Raw genomic sequence first — 26170 nt, 5'->3', positions numbered from 1 at the left:
TCAAACAAGACACGAGTGCTAGTGCTAACATATCGCGCGAGTTAGATCCTTATTGCTCGTTTTGTTTTAACCACTTCACTTCATGCTACGTAGTAAAACGATAATGGGAGAAAAAAAAGTAGCATTACATTACGATGAAGGCGAGAGATAAGCGGACGTCACGCTGGGATGACTTTTAGCTTGTGTCGTGAAAAGCGTGCGAATAGTTTCAACCGTTTATAAATTTTTTTTTCATAAAAAACAACTTAACAACAATCGCTCATGATAATATTATTAAATTTCTACAGTTACCAAGTAACGGCAATTATAGTGTTTGTGTATTTTGGCCAGATGTGTTACTAAGCACGTTTTAATGTGTTTTGTTTATAAAATTTCAATGAGAGGGCTTGGAATGTTAAGTTGATAATTTTTGTATATTTTTTTTTGTTTTATGTAGAACTATTTTTCTTCATTCAAATGATCGAGCTTTCCCACATTATTAGTGGTCACAGAGGCCACATAGGCATCAACAACGTACATACTGCAACCCACCTTGAGGCATGACTTCTAAGTTTCCGTTTTTACAGTACAACGGCTGCTCCACCCTTCAACTTTCAGGAATACTGCTTCACGGCCAAAATAGTCAGAGTGGTGGTACCTACTCGTGTGAGCTCACAAAACGCCCTACGACCAGTAAAATTCTTCATTCTATTGTAACATAACAGTAATCAGTATTTAGGATTGAGTATTAAAATTTCCTTCGAGTTCGTCAACCTCGTTCAAAAAGAATCCCTCAATCCAAAAAAAAAAAAAACGTTAACTCTCTTTAATAAATTACAGGTTTTTGATTTGCGGCAATTTTAAGTAGGTACGTTAAAGATTTTGTTATGGTTAATTTTCAATCATTGTTATATTAGACCTGGTATTGGATATTTTTCCCGTATATAAAAAGTATTGTGCATTATTGCAAATTTTAGTTTTTAGTTTATTATTATAATAATATATTATGTAGGTATTTATTATTTATAATCATTTTTAGTCATTCTGATAAATTGTAATTTTAATTTTATTGTATTTTGATTTAGATGTTATGTAATTGTATGTGACATTTTATGGGCTTAAGTTGCCTGAAATAAACGCATTTCATTTCATTGACCTATTGAATTTTAGTACAAAAATTCACTCGATTGTTTTATTCATATTTTGGCACGCCCGCTGTTTTTACACTTTCCAATACGCATGCCACAATAATTTAAGCCCAAAGTGAATTCTCTGAATAAATACAAGGGTCATTAGTTTTGATATTATTTTCGAATTGTCTACTTTTCGATAAAGGAACTTTACAAAACAGTTAAAACAGATAATCCGCAATATATTTAGTTACAAATAAAATGATATAAATTGACTATGGTCTTGTTTCTTCTATCGTATGTCACGCATATTCCGGATAAAGGGAGTTAAGTAACTTAATATTGTGCACTAAAAAATGGACCTTTACGAGTCGTAAAAACGTTGACAATAACTTGGCACAAAATGTTCTAAGTGAATGTAGAAAATAGTACATAAACATTTCTCTTTTTCTTTTTAAATAATATACATTACAGAATTTACGTAAATCGTTAAATTTAAAAGATCGTGTTATAAATAAAACGGTTTTAATGCAGCGAACATCACTCGTTCTGATTTATACGAAATATAATGATAAATTAAAACTCAAAAGAGCACGTCAGTCATAAAACGAAAATTAAATTTTTACAATGCCATATTCAAATAAATCTGATCTTTTACATTGAAACAAACGATGTGAAAACAGGTTTATTGTTATCATTTAAATTTTTTTTTAATAAAAACAAGCAAAAATCTTTTAGAATACAGTATGAGTGATGAGTAAATCGTAATTATCATTCAAGACAATGCGTTATGAATGTATCGTGTGATCCAGACTTTATGCACGGCAACTGCATGTAAGTCAGTGGTTAAGACTTAGAATTTAATAAAAGGATATATTTAATAGCTTTATTTATTAGCCCGCCGAAGAACGTAAGACTGCTCTGAAGTTTCCGGTTCAGCTATATATCAGATGTCAATACTAGTAGTTACAAATAAAAATGAAGGTTAAAAAAATTAAACAATAATAATAATAAAAACTGTCAACTTATAAGACTTATTGAATGTAAAGTTTCTCAAAGTTTAAGAATAATCACTTTTTATTTGCGTATCTTGGCCGAAAGACGAAGCTTACATTTAATTGTAGCTACATTTTGAATCGTAAATTTTTTCAACATCCGATTTCTATATTACTCAGTTTATTACTGCTTCTACCGCTGATACTACTGCTACCATTGCTTATTATAAGATTATCGTGTGAATCAGCTATGCGAAAAAATCGCTTGCGAGAGCCAACATCCTTAGCACCTTACTACCAGTTTTATTATGATCTTGACACCTACCTTCGCCTTCTTATCATCCCCTTTTTTAACTTTAACGATGCGCTAAGGGTTTTGTAAAACTTAGATATGACCTAGAGAAAATATATTGATACAATTTGAATTGTTTTGAACCCGAACTGGCCGTTTTTAATCTTTGTTGTGTGCTTTGTGAATCCCAATTGGTTCTTCTTAATCTTGGTCATTTGCCTTGTCTTGTTTATGTTTTATTTCGAAAAACTACTCAAAGGTCATTTCAGCTATAAACACTACTAGTTATGTTTTTGGCAATTAAATTGTGTTATTAATTGTTTTATTCGTACATTTAATTGAATATTTAAGTACATGTTAGGTGTGCGAGTACAGACGAATGTTTACTTTTGTAAAGACACACAAGTTTTGTGATGTTTTGTAAAAACCGTCTTTGTATTGTTTGAGCGATTGCGAAGATTAACGTACATACTCGAATGTAGATATAGATTTAATGTATTTGTTTTGGCAATTAAGTAATGTCAAAATCTCGCAAGCTTCCGCTCTAAAAGTGGTGGCATCTACTGTTCTTTCAATAAAAATACACATAGCCTTGAGTGTTGGAAGGCAAGATTAATTTATACAAACGTAGGCATAGGTGTTGAGAAGGATTCCATGAACAGCCCACCGCACAAACATCTCGGCCCTACAGCAGCTTAACCTGGAGAATGCTCAACGCCTGTCTACCACCTGTCTGCAACGCATAATGCGCTACTTTGGCCACGTTGCCCGCATAGGTGTAGATAGCTTGGAATGTCTGATGGTCACTGGAAAAGTAGAAAGAAAACGTCCTAGAGGCCGGAGCCCCAAACGTTGGTCCGATCAGAACTCCGAGCAAACCAGCAGACCACTTAGCGCTGCACTACACCAGGCAATTGACCGGAACCGATTGACCGGAGGCGGGCAGTCGACAAGCTGGAACGGAGTCACGATCCTCAGTAATGAGGGAGCGTAGAGAAGAAGAAGAAGGCATAGGGACGAAATCACCGAAAAGGATGCATGTCGCGGCCAATGACACGGTTCATGGATACTTTCGATATCTGTCATTTGTCAACCACAGCTTCTGTCTTAAAGGTACCGCCAATTGATTAATTCTGACGCGAATGATAAGGCAGCCGGTGTGCATAACTTTAACTTCAATCTTGTCCTAACGTGGGACGAGTTAACGTTGTGATCCTCGCCAGGTTGGTCGTTTTTATGTTTGTATGCTTGTTATTCAATCATTAAAAAATAACTGAATACAGATATATACAAAGATTGGTAATTATCCTTGATTATTATTTAGGATATCTTTAATAGTGACTTGACCTAGACAACGTCAAGCATATAGATATATATTCCAAAAATATATAGGGGTAGTATGTTCGCGTGTTCGCGATTTCTTCTATCAACGGATCTACAAATCGAATTGTAGTTTATCGATCAGAGAGTGACATAGGAAACTTTTTATCCCGGGAAAAGGCAAAGCGTTTCATTCGATCTGTGTAACAAATTTAGCGCCAGCGAAATTAAGAGTCATCTATATACATTGGAGTGTCTGTTTGTAATATTGAAATAACCGCTTTTTACTATATGCACATGAATATACTTATATGTATATGGTACATACACCAAAATAACATTTTTTACAATTTTTGTTTGTCTGTCTGTCTGTCTGTCAGTTTATTCCGGCTAATCTCTGAAATGGGTAGACCTATTTTGCCGGAATTTCACTTATAGGTAATTGATCATATAAAAAGTAACTTAGGCTATTTTTTTTAAACAAGCTTCGCTCGGTGACTTCTCTAGCGGTACGACAAATACCCCGCGGGTAACATCTTTTTTTTTATGATAGTAGGATTACTGGTGGCCCGGAGACCTTCCCAGTTTCACCAGTACAGGTGGGCGAGCAAAGGCTCAGTGGGTAACATCGCGGGACTCAACGCGGGACTCAACTAGTACTTATATAAATTATATTATATTTTGGATATGTAGTTATTAGCTCGTTTGTGGTATACCAAAAGACATCGTCTTGCACCGTGGGTAACCTTAACCATTTAAAACAATAATGTAGTCATTAATCAAAATGTTTTGTTTTACTTTAGATTACAATTAGGTACTCTGGTATATCCGTCACAATGGACCAGTTTACCGTGAGTTCATGACTTGTCAATCTTAATATTGCTTAAGCGTTTGATACCAATACAGTACATTAACGAAGACTCCACACTGCGTTTTATTTATAACTCAATTGGTCGCAATAGTGAATTAAAAAAATAACGTGTGAAATCGAAATTGAAACGTGAATATTGAGTAACTTCAGTTTTGATCAATTATACCACAGTAATTAATGTTAGCAATTTTATTTGATTATTCTCATTGGTAGGCTCACAAAAAGCACGATCCATGCTTATTTGTAACTACTAACTATACGTATTTCGAAACTTTCTCGAACAGACATTATTAAACTTGGAAAACGTTGATGACAATCCAAAAATATGATACTATCGATCTAGTCTGAGTCGGTTGAGTTTACTTGGCTGCCTTCAGTAGAATTGTATCAATTAAGGCTCTAACAAAACGTGTCTTTTCAGATTTTAACTACCATTATTTTACAATAGTATACTATGGTCTTGTTTCTTTTATCGTATGTCACGCATACTCCGGATAAAGGAGTTATGTAGCTTATTATTGTGCACTGAAAAAAGGATCTTTACGAGTCGTAAAAACGTTGACAATAACTTGTTAGTTGTCTCAGAGTGAGAGCACTTAGGTGTCAACTGTTTACAATAAAACGAATACTAAAGGCCTTAAGTTTGGTCTCTTCCGATCAGGCTCGGAGATACCTGACGATTGGAACGCTGACGTGATATCCAAAAAGCAAGATCCGGTGTAGCTAACTAATTAGAAGTTGCTCCACCTTTATTAATACATAAATGTTAGCCGAATTATCCACTGTTGGAAACTGTATCTAAATTGGCAGAGTATTAAAAGTGATTATAAATACATATATGTACATATGTATAGTGATAATGTACTCTGGTTTGAAATTTGTATATACAGTACGTTGTAATCGGTTAATAAAATTTATCTTAAAATACAAGTATTTTAAAAATCAGAATAATAATACAAATAACGGAATAAATGGTTTTTGTACACCACGCAATATAATTTGAAAGCTGAACCATACCACTAGTGTTGTATACAAGTTCGGCGTCGAACAAATTTCCATAAAATTTCGTATTTAATTGGACAATTACATTTAGATCGGAAAGAGTTACTCGACCGCATCCTGCCTTAGATATCCGTACTGATAAAACTCGAGTTCGGCCCACCCTTAAAGCGGCCTTAAAGAATATCACACCTTACTTAATTAGGGTGCATTAAGGGTAGAATAAATACCAAAAACGAACCGCACACATCGTTTTTAAACACTACGAAAGTGGAAATGTGAAGATAAATACGTAATAATGGTGTATAAAATAAATTAAAATGCGTGCATATTTTAATGTCGTTAAATTTATTCGTAGTTTGGAGGGCGGACATCATTCGGTTGAATTATGTTTTTTCGACTGATAAAATAATAACGAGACAGCCTTAGAAAGAATATTGTATATTTTTTATTAAGATAATTTTCCGTCTAAAATATTTAAGTTTATGGGGTGATATTTACATTTAATGTCGAATTTGGATGTTTTGAAAGAAAATACATATTAAACTTTCATTAATATTATTATTATTAACTTAAAAAACTACAAGTTAGAACTACGTGTACGTTTAGGCGCGGTTTTCTGTCAAAATTTCCGTGTCCACAAAAAGCGACGGGTGTCGGCAATCCGTAACAGGAATTTGTTATCAACGCATCAGCGAGTGTGGGCAACAGATAATCAAGCTTTTCGAGAAATTATAATTTAATTACTTTTATCGCTGTATTTTTTTTTCATTCAATAGAGAATTAGGCTCGTTTTAATTAACGTCCTAGTAATAGCTACTTATAATAATATGATAGTAATAAATGTTGAATAATGTGGATGTCGTATTGTTTTTTTGTAATTTAATTATTTTTTAATAATTCAAAAGCATTATGGTCTTCCTTTAAACATTAATACCTTAACACGATTATGTTTACTAGTCGTTTGTAGGTACTGTAAATTATTACCAAGAAATGAAAGATCGAATAATGGAAAAATCTAAAACCAATAAATCCATTCTTAATAGCAATAAATACAGAATTACAATTCACAAACAATAATTTTAAATCTGTACTTTGTTAGCCGATATATGATCAACTCTTTTATGGGCAGGTGAAACATTTTATTTCCAAACGAATATTCGTTTTAAATGGCTATTCCGACGCACACCGCTCTTCGCCTCGCAAACGATTATTATTTTTATTCATTCAAATAACTCATTCATAAAATTGCAAGTCCTTTAAGGGCAACCGGAGACTTTCTCGATACACTCCATCGAGTGTGCAAAGATTCGAAACAAAACTTTACATGTTTAAAATAATTCGATACTTAAAAAGTCGGTGTTGTTTAATAATGACCCCGCGAAAGGAATATTTTCAATCGACGTTAGAATGCTTTAATGTATTGTTAATAACAAATTTATTGCCTTTATGTGCCAATTCGGATGGGCATTCATAAAATGGTATGAACAGACCATGGAATCTGTCATGTCCTATTAAATTTGAAAGTGGAAAAAAAATTGTAATTTTACACACGGCTGAATCAATGAGTTCTTCTTTTGCAACATCCTTATCTATATACATACTCATTATACAAGTATCTGTGAATCAATATAGTGATCGTAAATGTAAATCTGAATTCATTAATGAAGTTGTTTCTGATTGTTCACCCAGATTTATTAGGTCGTGTTATGGAATCAACATGTGCTCCTGTTACGAGTACTTGTCTATTAATAACCAGCAATTATTCTGCTTAATAGCCCTGTGATCGCGTACACTATGAGTTTACGAACATTACGAGGCGAGGCGCTACGGAACATTTGTGCTTTTAGAGGTATTCGAGTTTGTAGTGCTTTTAGAGGTATTCGATAGGCAGCGGCTTGACTCTGCCCTTGGCATTGCTGAAGTCCATGGGCGACGGCAACCACTCACCATCAGGTGGGCCGTATGCTCGTCTGCCTACAAAGGCAATAAAAAAAAATAAAAAAATGTTCTAAGAACTGACACATTTTTTTATTTAAAAAAATTAGTTCCTGTGTTCGTCTACTTTAAAATTATTCTCCAATTTTTTTAGTTGTTGCACTTGCTGTTGTTATTAATGTTAATTAGCTTGTTGTTATTTTTTAGCTTGAACTTTAGGTTATCTTGGTTTCCAGGAGAAGTTATTTTATGAAATCCAATAAAATATAAGCTATGTCGAGCTATGTCGTGTTTGTTCATTACAAATAATTTAAATTTCTGCCCACTCTTATCTCCTGAAGCGTTAATGATATAAGCGATATCCCAAGTATCAGTTCCATAGTTTAGGTACTTTATCGCAGTTACTACTTTTGATATATTAATTATTAATAGTAATTCGTACGATTACAGATTGCCAAGAATCTGATTTTCCTTATCGAAGTCACGTTACTACTAAGCATTAATCAGGCAACTGCTTTTCTAAATAACGTTTCCAGATCAAAGAAATGCCGTAACAATATATTGGAACATCACATATGTTGAATAAGTTAATTTTCAAATTTGTTGTTAATTTGAGAACCTGTGGTAGCCATCGTTTTGTCCTAATAATATGGCAACAATTTATATAGACCAGCCCGAGCGCTATTTCGATTACACCGTGTAAATCAATTTCTGTTTGACTAGGCGGATACGATATTCCATTACGGCGATGGTTCGCGTTAACCGCCTCCGTGTCAGGTTGTGTTTAGAACCGGCAGTGGAATATCGAATTTTGAATTATCGGTTAATACAGCCGCCATAAACCCGTGGCGATGCAAAACATCCCGTACAGTTCCCCATCCAGCCTTTATTGCCCACTCCCTGTCGTTACCCGCTAATCGACAACTGTGCTACCAAAATAACTTCACATACAAAATTGCCCGCTGCGCGATCCGTCCGATTCAAATTGTGATCGAGTGTGGAAAGTGTCAGTAATTTTTTTTTCAAAGCCGTGTCAATTTTTTAATATGTCAACAGAGATTTGTTATTTCTTTTTTAAATGAGTACAATCATCACGCTGTCAATTTTCCATAAAACCTACTATTTTCCGCAATAAGCACACTTGCTCTGAAAATAATTGGGTTTTATATTTTTTGTGTAATTACCTGTCAAAGGTTTGTTTTAATTCACTCAAAAACAGAAAGACAAAACGAACGTCGTAGAATTATGATGTTATAATTTAATTCTGTATCAACGAGGCTAAAAAATACACATAAAATGTGAAATCGTAAATTGTCCGTAAATTAATTCTAATTATTTTATTATTATGCATACGAGTTTACGTGGTATTTCTATTTCGTCTCCACTATCAGTTTTTTTATTAATATTTAATGCTCATTGCGGCCTGCTGAGTTTGCTGTTGCTACTTCAATTAGAAGCACTTTCTACGCATTCTTTTGTCATATTCGGTGAAAGTGAACTAGCGACCGCTTATTTATAATGAGTAAATTTAATATTAAAAAATGGAAAGCCGTGGTTAATGTAAAGGACCAAATAATTAACGTTCTTCATTATTTAGCCACGTATTAAGTACGTAAAGTCTTCTAACTTCCTCAGTAGAAACATTTTTTTTATTCGAAATGCTATGAACGCGTGCTCCGTGTTTTACTTGGCTTACCACATAAAATAATGTGTTTCGTAAAACTCTTTTAAACAATGAAACATTATAATCAACTGTTGTAATTCATAAATATGTTACAATATAATAAAATGATAACGCACCGAAAACTCTCGAAATTATTTATTCCAGCGACAAATATTCAACGGCTAAGCTGTAACTGTTTTTTTCTTAAATTACTTACTTTTGGTTCGTAATTTATTTTAATTAGAAAATTCAACAGTTTCACGGCTATTTTGGTGCGAAAGTGTTCCATTTACAGGACATTTCTAAAGCGTCAAACGAAATACGTACACACGGTCGTGAAAATTATCCAATGAAAACATTTCTTAAAATTGTCATTTAATCACTTCCATTATATTAAATAAAAGACATTACTCACGGTTTGGCACGCAATAATTTTGTATTACAGAAATAATGTAATAAAATTGTAGGTATATTCCAGTTTTATTGGGTTTTCTGTGTGTGACACATGAAACCAACAATGTTTAAGGTTTCAGTCGATTCACAGATCCGTTGGTACCTACAACCATGAACATGAACATGAACACACTATCCTATTAAATATAGCAGATATATCTGGCATTACAAGGGTCATGTCATATGTCATTTTCAATTACAAATAGTATCCCATGTATTGATACAGCTTGTATGTATATATATATATATACTCGTACAGCAGTCAATACAAGCTTATTTATTTAAGCTTAAATAACTCTTAAATATTTAAGAAGGTAGTTAACGAGTATTCCGTAAACATATATTTATATATATAGAAAGGGCATTAGCTTGAAGAGCGAGTTCAAATAGGGATGATTTAAACAAAATAAAATCCGAAAAAAAAGAAGAATAAAAAGATAAAGTTGCACGCAAAAAATATAAGACTGTATCTGAAGATTGAGTAGCCTATCCCATTACAAACAAAAATAAAAGAAAGAAAATCAATCCGCTTAAAATTTCTGACACACAGATGATTTATTTTATTTTTTTATATTAAGTTGCTGGTTGAACGAGATCATCAACTAACTACCTGATGGAATGTGATTACCGGAGCTCATTGACATCAGCTACGTGAGCGTTGTCATCCACCTTAAGATATGACGTCAAAGTCTCAAGTGATTTAACCAACTGCTGTACCCTTAAAACTGATACGCATTACTGTTTCGTAGCAAAAACGGTACTTATCTGCGGAATTTGAACATTGACACTTTCGTATCGATCTAGATACGGAAAAAACTGAGCGTCTTATCCTCTACACCAGGGAGACGCAGAAGAGAATGCGTTAAATAAAGAATTCGATATTTAAAAAATATTGAATTCACCAAAACAATTTATTATAAGTCCGAGAAATACGTGGAGTACACAGCTGTTGTCATGGTTAGTCGAATAAGTATTGATTTTTTGTTTGAATTGTTATTCAAGTGTGAATGTAGTTTGACTCTCTGTAACTATGCAGCTTGTTTTAGAAACGTTAGCATAAGGAGGACTTGTGTAGGAGTCACTACTGCCATTCTGCAATCGATAAGCCGAACCCGCTTTTTCGAATTTAATAATACTAGAGGTCCCAAAGTAGTCGAAATTCGACTAAAATTAATTGGAATTGTAAGTTTGTACACTATTATGATTGTATTTTATACTTCTATAATCACAAATTTCACCAAGACTACACTATAAAAAATATTAACAAAGACAAACATATATTTAATCTTTTCTCAATTTGACAACAGACATCAAGAACAAAAGTTTGGCAATAAATAGTATGCATGCGTGTGTGCGTCAAATACATGGTATTACTATGTAGTGTGTGTAATGTTTTCTTTATTGATTTACTGTATCTTTTATGCATTATTTAAAAAAAAAATTAGCATTGTACACTTCTTCTCTATATTCTCTATAAGTGTGGAAAATTTCATACTCCTCCGTCCGCGCGCTTTTCGTAAAAAGGGATACAAAGTTTTTGCTTCACGTATTAATATATAGATACATAAAATCCTTAGCTCACAAACATTATTTCCTAAAATTCATAAATGATACATCACCTGGCACCGTGCAGTTAATATCGCCTAAGCGTAAGTTATGCAACATGTACAGTGTCTAGCTGTTCAATCTTTCTGTCTGTGTATTAAACTCGCCGTCTGCAGATGCCGCGACGGCTCGGAGGCGACGAGGTGTGAACTAATGATATGCGAGCACCTCTCTCGCACACAGATGTCCCTCTCGCTACATACAACGTAATTGTCATACATGTGTAACTCCATATTCGTAAGTTTGTTTCATATCGAATTTTAATCTACTAGACTGTGATAGATGTCTTATATAACAAACGAAATAAGGCGTATAGTGCCCAGGTTACGTTCGATGTTGACAGGTATTAACGAGTTTCATTGATCCAGATACACCTGGTGTTCTATTTAGTAAACTATATTAGGTATATGAAAAATAATATCATGAAAAATTTGTTCTCTAAGTTTTAAACATACTCGTAATTCGGCGAAATCGTCAGAGGACACTCACGCCTCACTAGCTAATTCATGACAATCACAATCGTTTTATTAATTAAACATTGATTGAACAGTCATTGAATTTTTGTGATAGGTTCAAAGGAATTCGGAACACAGCGTACGTGACTTTACGTCGCTTTTTCAAAATTGACCTTTATAAGGTAACTGTGTATTCACTTGAAGATTATTTTGTTTTGCAGAGTTCTTACATTACCTATATACTTTACCGCAAACAGAAAGGTTAATATGAAATTATATTATTATATAATATTACAATTGTTTAGTATTGTCATGTTGATTTTAATTTCAGTCTACCGTGACCGTGATTTCAATTTAATAAATAAAGCAGGCATCGGAGGAATTAACCTCAAATACGTTTTAAGCTCATCAGAGTTCACAATAATATAGTTATAATTCGGGAAATACATACAAGAAATACAATTATTTTTTTAAGCGCCTTTATTAGCTTGACCTCTATCCATGTTACGGAACAATTTAAAGTAATTTTCACAAACATCAAGACCTTGAATTAACTTGAAAATATGCACACGTTATAAAGAACCGAAATCACAATTATTTTAATACTAGAGCAAATCAGAATAAAAAAAATATATTATATAATTATTATTATTGAATTTAACGGTTTGTAAACTATATTCAATTTTCAATCATACAACAATGTAAACTAAGAAAACAGTAATTGTTTCATTCTAGAGTTCAGTATTAATTACGATCGCACTCCGGAGCTTACGTGTTAATATTTATTAAGAACACGATATTGTTATTTAGGTGATAAACTTTCACAAGTCGCCGAAATGTCGCGCGACGAACGAAAGATCTGTCTGTGATCGCGGACGAACGTGTTTTATATGTGTATTACAACTGTCTACTGCTAATTAATTCTTTTACCACTCAACGTAGCTCATTAACTAAATAAACGGGGCAATGCGTTAACAAAAAGTTGTCGGTCGAATTTTTATTACAGTCCCGTTGTTAGGCGTTAACGTGAAGGAATTACAATATAATTCTTATAAATATAATAAAAAAAAAGTTAAAATTAAAGCGTACGCTCACTCATGTCACTCTTTAATGTTCTAGTCGTTTATTATGGATGCGTAATGTGTAATAAATTCTGACGTAATAACAGCTCGTCAGCATAACAGGGGAGCCTCCTATGTCTTGACACATGTTAACTAACATCTCCTTCAAATAATATTATAGGATTACTATATGTATAGCTTGACCTTTTGTTTGCCGCGTCGAATCATATTCCGCAGCTGTGTATGAACGCGAAAGGTTTTATTAAAATCAAAACAATATTAAATTGCTCGTGGTTCCGTTCGACTGATTTCGCCGACAACATTAGACCTTATCACCGAGCAGGAAGACGTAATATGTCGGAAAAATTTAATCGGTACGCTCGAGTGTGTCTCCACGGCATGGGTAAGGCGTACGCGACACGCACACACAGCCCCAGAAATCCGGTTGCGCCTGTATTTTAATATGGGAAACACTATCACAATAAAATTCGTCGTCGCCGTAACGAGAGAACAGAATACAGTGAACCGCGTGAACATTGCACTCCCTTCGTTTCGGAGAAATTAATTAAAATTTCCGAGAAACAAGCGTCTTATGAAACTATCTGATTAGGGTGAGCCGTGTGCACTCGTGGCGGTGTCGGGAACGGACCCAAGAACGATACTATACGGTGTCGGGTTTACGGTGAGATACTCGACAAAAGATTCCAGATATCGATTTTTATTGTGTTGAGGATAATCCCTCTCCTTCGCGTGGAACAAAAGGCGATGACGTCATAATCTAACTTGAGTATTCCGCACATTAATGCCATTTTGCGGAAATTGGTTATTGAAGCAAAGTGCTTTTTACAACGACTTATTGCAACTTGATTAACATTAATAAGTGATAAATGCTAACGACCGATATCAATGATATTCCGTAATATGCAATTTGTATTCAATAACAACATAATACAAGATCTGACTAATGTTAATTCGAGTTTTGCGGCCACGGTGCAGCTATAAAAATTGCTGTATTTTCAAAAAAATTGCTACATATAGATAAAATTTCAACTAGCACGTTTTATTTGCGTTCAAACTACAAAAATCGCATTTACGAAATCCACTAGGTCGTTGCACGGAAAAAAAAATCAGTTAATTAGCAAATTCCCGAAGCGATAATATCATGTTACATACAAATGTAAAAATATGCACACGCATTAAACATTGGCTCATTATCAAGAACAATAGCTCACAGTACGAACATTTACTTAATCACGGTTTTTTATTAGGTACGCTTTATTAAACTCGAAATGGGTGCCACAGTCAAATAACGATTTCAAATAAAAAGAGGTCAACGTTCACCAGTCGAAGGCGAATGCAGAAAAGACGATGATTGTTCACGGCTCATTACAAACTTAAATGAATGGTGGTACTGTTGGTTAACGCGAAGCGTACTCCACCGTCGACGCCCGTATCGACTTTATACTTCATTCATTTTGATTTTTTCTCGTCTTTTACGTCGGCTTGATCCGCTGTATAATATTAATTACTAATAAAGTTTAATTTTCTAGTTCTTTAAAGTTTAAATTCGAAATTTGAAGCTGTTTCTACTGACACTAGAACTAGAATACTTTAATTAAATAAAAATTTGCAAAGCAGTGCGCACAAATAAACTACGCATTTTTACTTGTCCCAATTACTTGAGAGTGGCATTTAACTTTTCTTTCATATCAAAATATTAATTGGGATTTGAACAATCCCATAACAAAGGTCAGCATTTCGTTCACAATTATTGTATCTTTTTGCGTCTTTATTCTAATTTTATGTCCTCCATTAATTTAACATTTGTTAAATTGTATTATGATCATCGTCCTTCGTTAAAACTTTTCTAGCTATCAATGTATAGGTGACTTTCAAACCTATTACATACAGTTCGATAAAATTAAGAGATTTGTCTATCTGTCCTTTGCTTATTAGAAAAAATTTGATAATTTTCATATTTATTAAAACAAAACAATAAAAATCACATTTCTCTTATATTTAATCGTTTTAACTTATACATATAAAATAATTTTTAAAAACCATGTTAGTGCTCCCAAATAAAAGACTGTTAGTATAATTCGTACATTAATTATTTAAATTTTATCGCAGCTTTTCTACATTGTATTTTTATCCCGAGTAAAATTTTAAATAACAATAAAACAGAAGCACTGTTATGTAGTGAAACCGCAAAATATATTGTTCTAAAATACCAAGCGTTTTTAATTATCCCGATTTTTCTGCATCTCCGAGCATAAACTTATTCTACTGTCGATTAAAGTTAATAGTTGTCATCAATAGATAAACCTGACTCGTTTGTAGAGTAACATTCCAAACGAATTCCTTAAGATACACAGACGGCTAAGTACAAAAATAACGAATTTCCGAAATCACGCATCGAACGAACAAACTTTCGACGTCCACGATCCATAAAAATCGTTCTCGTTTCAAGAGATGTACATTTTAAGACTTGATTTAATTAACGCACACTTTTATCTATAACTTCATTATGCCGTCAGATTTACGTCCAGCCACTTTATAAGTGAACTTATGAACCTCGTAAAGTCGCTGCGTATGGTTGATACAAGTTGGGGCTCGGCGATCAAGTACCGTCTCAAAGAAACTGGTTGCGGTTAGTCGTATTAACAGCAGTCGAGAAAGAGAACTATATATCGAAAACGCTTCGTGGATACTCGTTTTTTTTTATTGCTTAGATGGGTGGACGAGCTCACAGCCCACCTGGTATTAAGTGGTTACTGGAGCCACATCTACAACGTAAATGCGCCACCACCTTGCGATATAAGTTCTAAGGTCTCAGGTATAGTTACAACGGTTGCGCCACCCTTCAAACCAAAACGCATTACTGCTTCACGGCAGAAATAGGCCGGGTGGTGGTACCTACCCGCGCGGACTCACAAGAGGTCCTACCACCAGTAAAAGAAGGCCAAGAAAAGGCCGATTATTTCTAACGCTCATAGAAATGACTATCGTAAATTTAGTATGAATAGGAAAAGCGGGTAACTAAATCGTACGGCATCAGCACACAATGAGAGCCTCAGCGCTTTAATGCTGCATTATATAGCGTTGTTAATGATGTTGAAAAGTGCTGCGTCTCATCATAGGATACGATAATTCCTGCTAGGCTAGCGTATTCAGTGCCAGTTTTTTTTTTGTTACAATGAACTGTCTTAATATCAACGACGTAGAGTGTTATTAATTAAATCCTATCCGAAAGTTAATGTATGAAATAAGGTTTCTGTTAAAGTGACCTAGTTAGCAATTATAATTCTTTTATTACCTTTATATTCTGCAACGCTCCAGGTTTGTTGGAAGGAAGAAAAAAATCAAGAAATGGGTTATGTTGAGCTTAGAAAATTCTTTAAGGCTGAACAAGAGCTTGGCTGTGGATTGGACGGATTAAATGGGCTCGAATCTAGTTGGCATTGGAAGGATTAAAAAATAGTTTACTTGAGTCTATGAAAGACTCGTTTTACCACTCAACATCAGTTAAATGATAGGGTTCCGTGGTGTATGTGAATTGGATTATCCTTCCACTTCCATGACACGACAATTGTGTAATGGTCAATCGTTCAGAGACTTCGAACCGCACTCACATAATATTTTAACTGTAATTTGAAACTCCAGAATCAGACGAGGCTCGTACGTCGTGAATAAGTACAACTTTGTCGGCTTTTGTTCGAGCTTATTTCAATTAAGATGTAACGAATGAAAACTCTATAAGATAACAATAGGTTTGTTTTGAGATCGTTTACTATTAAGACGATCGTTTTGATTCATCAACTGTATGTGATTAGCGAAATGCGAGCCAATTAATTCGAACGCATACAATTTAATGTGTAATTTTGAATTTGAGAATCGGTTTTTGGTTTAACATTTTTGTTTTGTTTTGCGTTAAAAAAATTTTGAAAAATAATTCTTCAACATTTATTGTGTGATTAATATCTAATTGTTTTATTTGATTTTAATTGTTCTATTTCGATATAGTTACGTTAAATGGTTTTCTCTATAAAAACAATATAATGTCTCATAATAAAATAATATGCCCATGGATATTTATTACAAGTACAAAAGATACGAATGCGAATTATTCAAAAACAAGAATTTTTATATATGAAACAACAAACAACACTCCAAGCCGTGTGTGTCAATAATGTATGGCTATTGTGACGATTTTGTTTCATAATACGATGAAGCTTGAACTGGAGCCAGTGAGAAGTATTTAAAACGCCCGATACAACGCAGGAACGTTTACAGCCCATTCTTGTACTTAATTGCTATTTAAATAAAAACGTACCATGAACGAAACGGAGACTTGAACGTATTAAAAAGAGCAAACGGACAAACTCTTATTAAGCGACATAAAGTTCATAGCAGTTCCATTATAACATGTAAGAAAAAGGGAGCCTTAATTGTGTGCGCCGAGAAAGATTACTTGCGAGTGTTCTGGCCGAATGTAACATGGAGTAACAGCCGGCGAGACGTGAGCTACGAAACTGAGAAATAATGAGGATAATCCCCTATGAGTGGAGGGAGTGAGTCCAAGTGAGTCCTTCTTATCAACGAGATAGCGAAAGTAGATCGCTCGCGTCACACGTCCGAACGCCGCCCGATTCATTCCAACAATATTATCTTTATTAACATTGGCATGCCTACTTACTTAGGATTCAGTATTTTAATTATAGCTTACCGAATTGTATTATTAGATAAATTCGATTGGCGCTATATTACGACCGCCGTGTACGAAATTTAATAAGCCGTTATCGAACTACAAATAAGGGTGACAGTCAACCTAATAATTTATTAATGAATCACATCCACTCGAGAGATAATGTTCATTTTTTAAATTATATACGCAACAATATAAGTTTTTTTTTGTTTAATTTGTAGGACGATAGTGTTCAGAAGTCAATTGAATTAAATAATGTATGATTGATGTTGATTTAGCGACTGATGTCTTTAGAGAACCGCGTACGAGTATTGCTAGCTAATTAATTGTGCTTAATTGTATACTGAATCGGTATTGGTAAATAGTCATTTGTTTTTTTTTTGTCATAAACTAAAGCGTTTGCCATAAACACATTATTTAAATGTACATTGGAACCTCTTGGTCTATGAAGAGTATTTATATTTTATTTAAGTGGCGACAAAAACGTCTGTACTATATTTATATTATGTATGTCAATTGGAATAATCATCAATGATGCTGTTTATCCTTATTACGTACCTTAAGTTCAATCATAATGAATTTTCAAATATCGATTTAACTCCATACGATAAAATGAGAGGGGAATGAATTCTCTCCGCCATATATCGAACGCTGTGAGACGCTTCAAAAGATTTGATGCTTTTAAATGTTCCAGTATTTAGCATTACTGATATATTTAGGCGAATTTAACTACTAATTATATTTTTGGAACCTAACTTTTCTTCTGTATTTGATGTTAAAAAATACTTAAAGTATATTAAGCCATTGTGAATTTAACTACAATAAAAAGTCTAGTTGGAGTACCGTTATGAATAATTTAACCTTTTTTACATAAAGCCTTTAACTCTGCCAACAACTCATCACCTCTATTAAAAGCTCTACCTAAACTCTATATTATGTGTATTCGCGCCGTTACGTTATTATATTCAAGAGAACAGCATCAAATAAGTTTTCTTATTTTACGTCCGGTAATATGATTGAAAGAATTCATGAAACAAAAGAAAGCGTAAAACCATTACTAACTAAGTAAATTGCGGAGGAGTTTTTTAATTTTAATTGAAACCTGTAATTTATTCTAATTTGGAGCCCTTGAAAAAAATCAAAACCACTCTTTCACTCTCAATCGTCAATCGCTAATTTTACAGTAACAGTATTATATTAATATGTGCTGTACCAACTAAATACAATTTTTATCAGGCCGTTTAACCCGTATTAGTGATCTGTGTCGTGTAGCATTCAATTACTTTTTATAATTGCATTGCATGGCTATGTTTATAAAAAATAAAACGCCTTATTAATTATAAAATTAGTAACGTTTTTAATTTGTGTATTCAAATATTTAGACAGCAGAGGAATGTTCTCGAATAAATGTACGTAAAAATTAGAAAATCAAATTAACCTTGTTCGTAATAAATTTCTCCTTAATAATACTAGTGTTAATGTGAATTTGAGTTTTTTTTATTTGTTGCCCTTGTAGGCAGACGAGCATACGGCCCACCTGATGGTGAGTGGTTACCGTCGCCCATGGACTTCAGCAATGCCAGGGGCAGAGCCAAGCCGCTGTCTACCGCAAAAGCCGCTGCCTACCGCATATCGTATAGTTATATAGTATAGTTATAGTATTGTTTTAAAATTGCAACAATAAGTTATAATGATTAGATTTGTTATGTTGCCTTCCTGTTTAATATCTTTTACTGTGCTATGGAAGGAAATACATTAATGGATTGAGCTGACTTTTACATGTAGGTACATGGTATTTAAAAGATATCTTTTGGTATGTTGGTATGTTCAACAATGACTACGTGCGAGTAAAAGCCTACAAAAGCTAAACGAATTTAGGTTTTTAAATTTAATTGCCAAATACAGAAATACGATCGTGGTTCAAACATTTAAACTTATTTAAAGAATAACTTCAGATACGCCTTCGATCAATAATAGTACTAGATTAAGGATCAGGAACAAAAATAAGACGCCCGAGTGGCCACGTTTGCAGACACGAAAACATTTTCATTTCTTAGAAAAAAGTTTAATAATGTTAACGACTCCAGTTTATTATAAACGTTAATGCTTAAACATAAAGTTTAATTACCATTGCAAAATATATTTATTTAGATCCTTTCGTCAGAGAAAGGAATCTAGTACTATTATTGATCGAAGAGATACGCGTATACTAGGGAACGACATACATCAAAATTAGTTTAAAATTAGAACTTCAGGTTTTCTTTCGATTAATGCGATTTTGGTACTTATTTTCACCGCGAGTTCGCGAGTCGTAAAATCGCGAGGTTAAATCGTAAAAGCGAATTTGACTTTATTAAATGTGGTTTTGTAATCATAGTCTTTGGGTACTGATAGCGAATGTTTTTATTTATTATTTTAATTCATAGTATTTATGTACGAGCTTTTGCTCGATTAGCTGTTAAGTACCGGGGATATCACAATGTCAATACCATCATATACCTTGAGACATGAATTAGAAGTCAGCGTTATATTATACAACCCTTCGATTGAAAAAATACGTATGATAATGTAACGTGATTCACGGTGTATTTTATCAGTTTTGAATCAAAATTTCTATAAAACTACTTCAGGTTACTAACTTATTAATTTCATCTCATTCCCTAGTGATGTTTGATGATGCAATTGTAACGTAATGCTTGATAGTAAATTCCTGCTATCACGTATACCATCGTAGGATAGGAGATCAATTTCTACAATGCTAATTGAAATAATAAAAAAAATTCTGGGTCAATTCTAATTATTATGTATGCTATGCAAACGGAAAGAACAACAAAGTATACGTACTTTTTAGACCTTTATGAGATTTTACACGAACCATTATAGGGTTTCCATTTTATTCGTGCATCTGAACTCGTTTTTCTCCTACTGTTTTGCTGATTTCAAAATCAAATTACAGTTTGCGATTCCTGAGCTGAATTGGTTCGACGGTCGCCGAAGGTACCAACCAGTTCATAATAGTCTTTGAAAAATAAACTCTCACAACTACAACATAAAGTGCAGTACCGAATGTTTTAATTTTTGAACGCATTAGAAGTTTCTGCGTGAAATTAAATAATGTTGGTATTCGAAAAATGAAACCTATCGGGTAACCAGACCCGACCGAAGAAGAAGCAAAACATTAATTCACTAACTACCTATAGGTAATTTATAATTAAATAGATATCTTGTTTTTATCGTTTTAATCTAGTTGAATGATTTTTATATGTTTGCCAATAGTTTTATTCGTTACATTAATTAGTCTAATTTAAATTAATTTAACACTTGAGGCACGTAGTTTTTAATTGAGGCATCATTAAATTTTGCTTCAGTTCGTGTATCGTTGCGTCTTCAAATATACATACATAAAGTCCATTGTTTTTGCAGGCCAATCTGTTCTATTTTCAAAATGAGTAGCAAATTTTGACCGACGATAGAGCGATTACCAGCGCCTACAGTGATATTGACGTGATGATTGTCGCACGTCTTAAAGAAACAGATCTTTGGGCCACTCTAACACCGTTACTGGTTTCACGGCAGAGTCAGACGAGAGTTGTATCGTGCTCGCTCACAATACACCCCTAATTTACCATCGTTTATTATCTAGCGCGCGTTTCGTTCATCCGCTTATCTCAATGAAGCGTACTTAGATATTATCAGTCACAAACTCCCACTCAAAAAACGTCTTTGTGAATACAACATTTGAAAAGTAAACGATATATCTATATATTAACACGTGAACAAAAACTTTGTATCCCTTTTTACGAAAATTGCGCGGACGGAGGAGTATGAAATTTTTCACACTTATAGAGAATACAGAGAAGAAGTGCACAATGTTAATATTTTTTTAAAATAATGAATAAAATATACATTAAATCAATAAAGAAAACATTACACACACTACATACCATGTATTTGACGCACACGCGCATGCATATTATTTATTAATGTCAAACCTTTGTTCTTGACGTCTGTGATCAAATTGAGATTAAATTAAATATTGTTTGTCTTTATTAATTTGACAAAATTTGTGATTATAGAATAATAGTCTTTGAAAATAGAATCATAATAGTGTACAAACTTACAATTTCAATTAATTATAGTCGAATTTCGACTACTGCGGGATCACTAGTTAAAAGAGTTTTACAAGTTACAAACTGTTAAATGTGCTTCTCGGCTATTTCAAGTTTACGATTTCCTTTGGATATGCTAAGTTGTTCGAACCATCAATTCTAATGACATTTTGTTTTCAACCGCGTTATAATTACAACGGCTAGTGCAGTTCTTAAAAGTACAGAGCGTCGGTGGCACGAAATTTAGAAAGGTTCTTGAAATTGTGATTGATCAAGGAAATTAACAAAAGAAGAGTTTTTTTTTTATTGCTTAGATTAGATATAAATAGTATTATAAAATAAAAATGTGCACCTGAAATATATTTGTTTTATTTTTCCGTTTCACGGCTCACTGACAAGCGGCTCAGACATAGTAAACGTCGCCATTGTTCTTGAGACGCAGAAATCTATACTTAATATTAATATAGAGGAAAGATTTGTTTGTTTGTTTGTATCGAATAGGCTCCGAAACTACTGAACCGATTTAAAAAACTCTTTCACTGTCTGGAAGCTACACTATTCCCGAGTGACATAGGCTATAATCTTTTTTGAAGAAATTAGGGATCCTTATTAAAACTCTAATAATGTAACCCAAGGTGTAAAAAAATCTATACCTAATAATAATATTATAAAGAGGAAAGATTTGTTTGTTTGTTTGTATCGAATAGGCTCCGAAACTACTCAACCGATTTGAAAAATTCTTTCACTGCTTGGAAGCTACACTATTCCCGAATGACATAGGCTATAATCTTTTTTGAAAAAATTAGGGATCCTTACTGAAACTCCATTAATGTAACCCAAGATGTAAAAAAAATACCTAAAATCGTCTTTCGCCTACCGACCCGAACGTAGTCGGAGCAGGCCGCTAGTGGGTGACCTGTCAGTGCCCAAAATATCCTGCCATATTTAAAATATTACCGCGATTTTTTTTTGTTCATTTCACAATACTCAATTTTGATTGGTTTTTCAAAAAAAAAAAATCGTAATAAACTACTACTATTAATGCGGTATTCAATATTTAAAATATATTAACAGCCTCTTATCAGTGACTAAAACGCTAAAATTATAATAAACTCGTTTCTCTTGAATACGAATTTGTCTATTACTGTTTTAGAACGATTAAAGTGTAATAATATCGTATAACGAATTTCGAATGTTAAGATAAGGAAACATTTTTAATTTGTTACAAAGTTCTCGGACTGCATGTACCTACTCGAGAGTACCTACTCAACAACAAAAGTATTATTTATTAGTAACAGTCAAAACTAATAGCTCTTTTTCGTTTGATCACGAAGCTCATCATTCTCCTGCTCTTCTCCCAGTCACCTAGGGTCGGCGCAACATGTTTTCTCCTTCCATACTCCTCTATCATATACCATTTCTTCGCTCACTCCCCTCTTACACATATCATCTTTCACGCAATCCATCCATTTCTTAGGTCTACCTCTTCCACTATATTCTTCCACATTCATAGTTAACACTCTCTTACCAACTTCATTTTGATTTCGTCTCATCACATGTCCATACCATCCCAAACGCGCACTTCTCAGCTTCTCTGTCACAGGTGCCACTTTCAGACTTCCTCTAACATATTCATTTCGTATTCTATCCATTCTCGTTATTCCACACATCCATCGCAACATTCGCATCTCTGCTGCATGCGATCGCCTTTCATCATTTCTTCACGAAGCTATTTTTATTTAATAGCACCACGCACATCACTCTATTCCATCAATTCTGTCGTTTGAAATACTACATTTTATGGCACTCGATAGAGAAACCAATTAGTTTAATAGAGTTACAAAAAAAAAAACAAGTTTAGCAAGTCGACTTATCACTTACCATTGTAAATAAGTTTACAACTGATCTATTATTATTATCTAATACTAAAATAGTCACGTGCAGTTATAATGTTGTTGATTGCACTGAATTCTTTAAGTTAGGTCTGTAAACGAGTATTAGTTTTAAAAATATTTGGCTACTATTTTGACGTAGTGAGTTTCCAAAAAATTAAACTAATTACATTACAATTACATTAACTACATTAACAAACTAATTACATTAACACTACTTAACTTAGTAATAGTGAATGCTATATTCGCAAGGTTGTGGGAACAGATTTGTCGTCAACTAAATTATTGGATATTATTATTATTATGAAGAAAAAATCGGTTGTGTTGTTTTTAATAACTTGCAAATTAATTTGCTTAGAATTCTTTACTTGGTGCTTTATGAACATGATACAGTTTTTAACGTAAAGAAGTAATAGTCGGAAAAATATATGCAGTTGCGTTAATTAACTCTCGTACCTTAAATAATCTTCAAATAATTCATTGAAAATCAAATATTAAGTACGCTGAAAATAAAAGATCCGCTGATATATATTCTGGTTTTTATCGCATGTATTTTTTTTTTATATCAGATGCACATTTTGTTAAAACAGCTTTTCGACAGTTGTATATATCTAGTCATTTTGTCTGCCCGTATAAATATTTTGTAAATAAATTATTGCATTCAGTAAGCTGTCGCATGTGTATGAGACGTTACAAATTGTAAATGCATTTGTAATTGTAAGTAATTGTAATTGTATTTGAAAATTTTAAATTATGGTCACCCTTGTATCTCTAATGTTGAGAATTTTCGAATATGATTTTATATTAAAGTGACGCTATCCACAAACTGTAACTATTCAGACGGAACCTTTTTTGAGTATTTGAATCAAATTAACATCCGATAACACGGGGCAGTGGAATTATGTTCACGAACGCAATATAGAGTCGAAAAAAAATGTAGCTTGTCTTAAATTAGGCCATTACTTTGTCTACAATCCCTTACTATCAGATTACGTGTATATTTAATTGAAAAAGTGAACAAAATGAAAATTATTTTTAACATACAATCGATTTGATTTGGTTTAATACATTTCTTTTTAAATTTAAATGTTAATTAAAAAAACGACAGTAACTAAATAACACTTACGCAGTATTGTATCGTAAAACAAAATGTTATTTTATTTTGATATGAACTGTTTTATATTTAAATGCAGACTGTCATTTGTCTTCATATCTTTCGTAAACGTTAAAAATACTAGGTATTCATTACATTAAATGCAATAACGATTGGTATCAATAGTTTCTGAATAGGACTAAGACTGTGCACTTTAAGAGCTGATTATCCGTATTGTTGTATAGCCATCACAATATCAGAGATGATGTAAAACACAATTCTATACTAACAACATTAAACAATGGCGTTAGATAATTAAATATCCAGAATGGGCTTTTAAGTTTTTTTAACCGAAAGTTGTAATGTAAGTTTAATTCTTAAGATCGAGGCGGGCACTCGATTCACTCTATCGAAACGTTATTATAATAATTTACAAGTTTAAAAGTCTTACGACATCGATAATTTATTATCCTCAATAAATTACTATGTAAAAGGAGACTTACTTATGCTTCATTCATATTCAAACAATGTGTGTTTCTTTAGTATGACGACGAAATTGTAGTGTCCATTATCGTTTTAAACTAACTGAACGTCTTCATAAATTAAAAATCGTATTATTAATTTATAATATTTTTATTATTAAAATTAGACTAGTAAGATACTAACTACTGTGTAAGCTTGCCGATTTATTTAAAGTTTTGTATAATGTAATTGAATAAAAAATAAAGCTAGCCTATATACTGGGCCCTAATAAAGCTAATTAAAATATAGAATCTCATTAATTACCGTAATTAAAAAACGTGTTTCATTATTCAAGTTATTCCGTTAAAATCCACGCGACTTTGCAGCGATTGTATGTTCAATTACCTATTATTTATTTAAAAATTTCTTGTAGTTATTATTAGTCTTATTTGATTACTAACAAAATGACCGAGAGCATTATAATACCGTGTCCGCTACCAGAAAACATACCACTTAACATTAAAAAAATTTAATGAATTGTACCATCGCTCTGCCATTTCCGAATTATTTTGCGAGCAAAACAAAGTGGAAACATTTTCGGAATTACCTGATTCGGGGGCGATCCTCTGAAGGCGAATTGCGACGTCATTTTTCACTTTGAAACTTGTTGGAGAACTTGTAAATAAATCACGTTTCGCGCAAAGTCACTGTCCGCACACACTTCACAGCCGCATTTTGTAGTGCGGTGGCACTAGTCCCGGGCGCGGGCTACGGTCGTCCGCGTTGCATCCACGGAGCGAGGGAACGTATCGTGTGATCGAAGAATAGTTGGTATCGCGGCGTTGCGAATATTGATTGCGGTTGAGGCTCGGGAGGCAGTCAGGAGCGGAGCGAGCCGCGTGTTGCAGCGGGCGCGTGGTCGCGCGCGCGGCGGCAGTGGGTAATGCGGTAGCTGCCCGCCAGGTGATAGTAATTGGCGCCGCCGTCTCGTTCTCCCCTCGGCCGTCCCTCTCGGCGCGCACACGCACGCTCGTCTCTGTGTGCGTGACGCTGCCACACCGCTCCTTCTTTTCACGCGAGCGTCGCCGTTTGACCCCGCGCCGCCGTCGACGCTCTCGATTTTTGCGGTGCGGTGGGTGGCACCCGCC

At 33.7% G+C, this 26170-nt stretch overlaps 1 protein-coding gene across 2 annotated transcripts in view; it reads right to left on the bottom strand.

Annotated features, from left to right (window-relative positions):
• The window catches only part of LOC101740424 (homeobox protein caupolican), a 66317-nt gene extending 40192 nt beyond the window's left edge, over positions 1-26125 (bottom strand). Inside the window, exon 1 of one of the 2 annotated variants that reach the window (XM_012693445.4) lies at positions 25630-26125. In XM_012693445.4, the coding sequence (XP_012548899.2) occupies positions 25630-25671 (42 nt within the window). In that variant the 5' untranslated portion in view covers positions 25672-26125. The remainder of the gene's footprint in view (positions 1-25629) is intronic. The other variant, XM_021350375.3, reaches the window with a different exon arrangement.
• Positions 26126-26170: the final 45 nt, after the last annotated feature.

This window comes from Bombyx mori, chromosome 1, assembly GCF_030269925.1.
Source record: "Bombyx mori chromosome 1, ASM3026992v2".
Lineage (NCBI taxonomy): Eukaryota > Metazoa > Arthropoda > Insecta > Lepidoptera > Bombycidae > Bombyx > Bombyx mori.
Note: the sequence above shows the minus strand (reverse complement) of the source record. Positions and strands in the feature narration are given on the sequence as shown.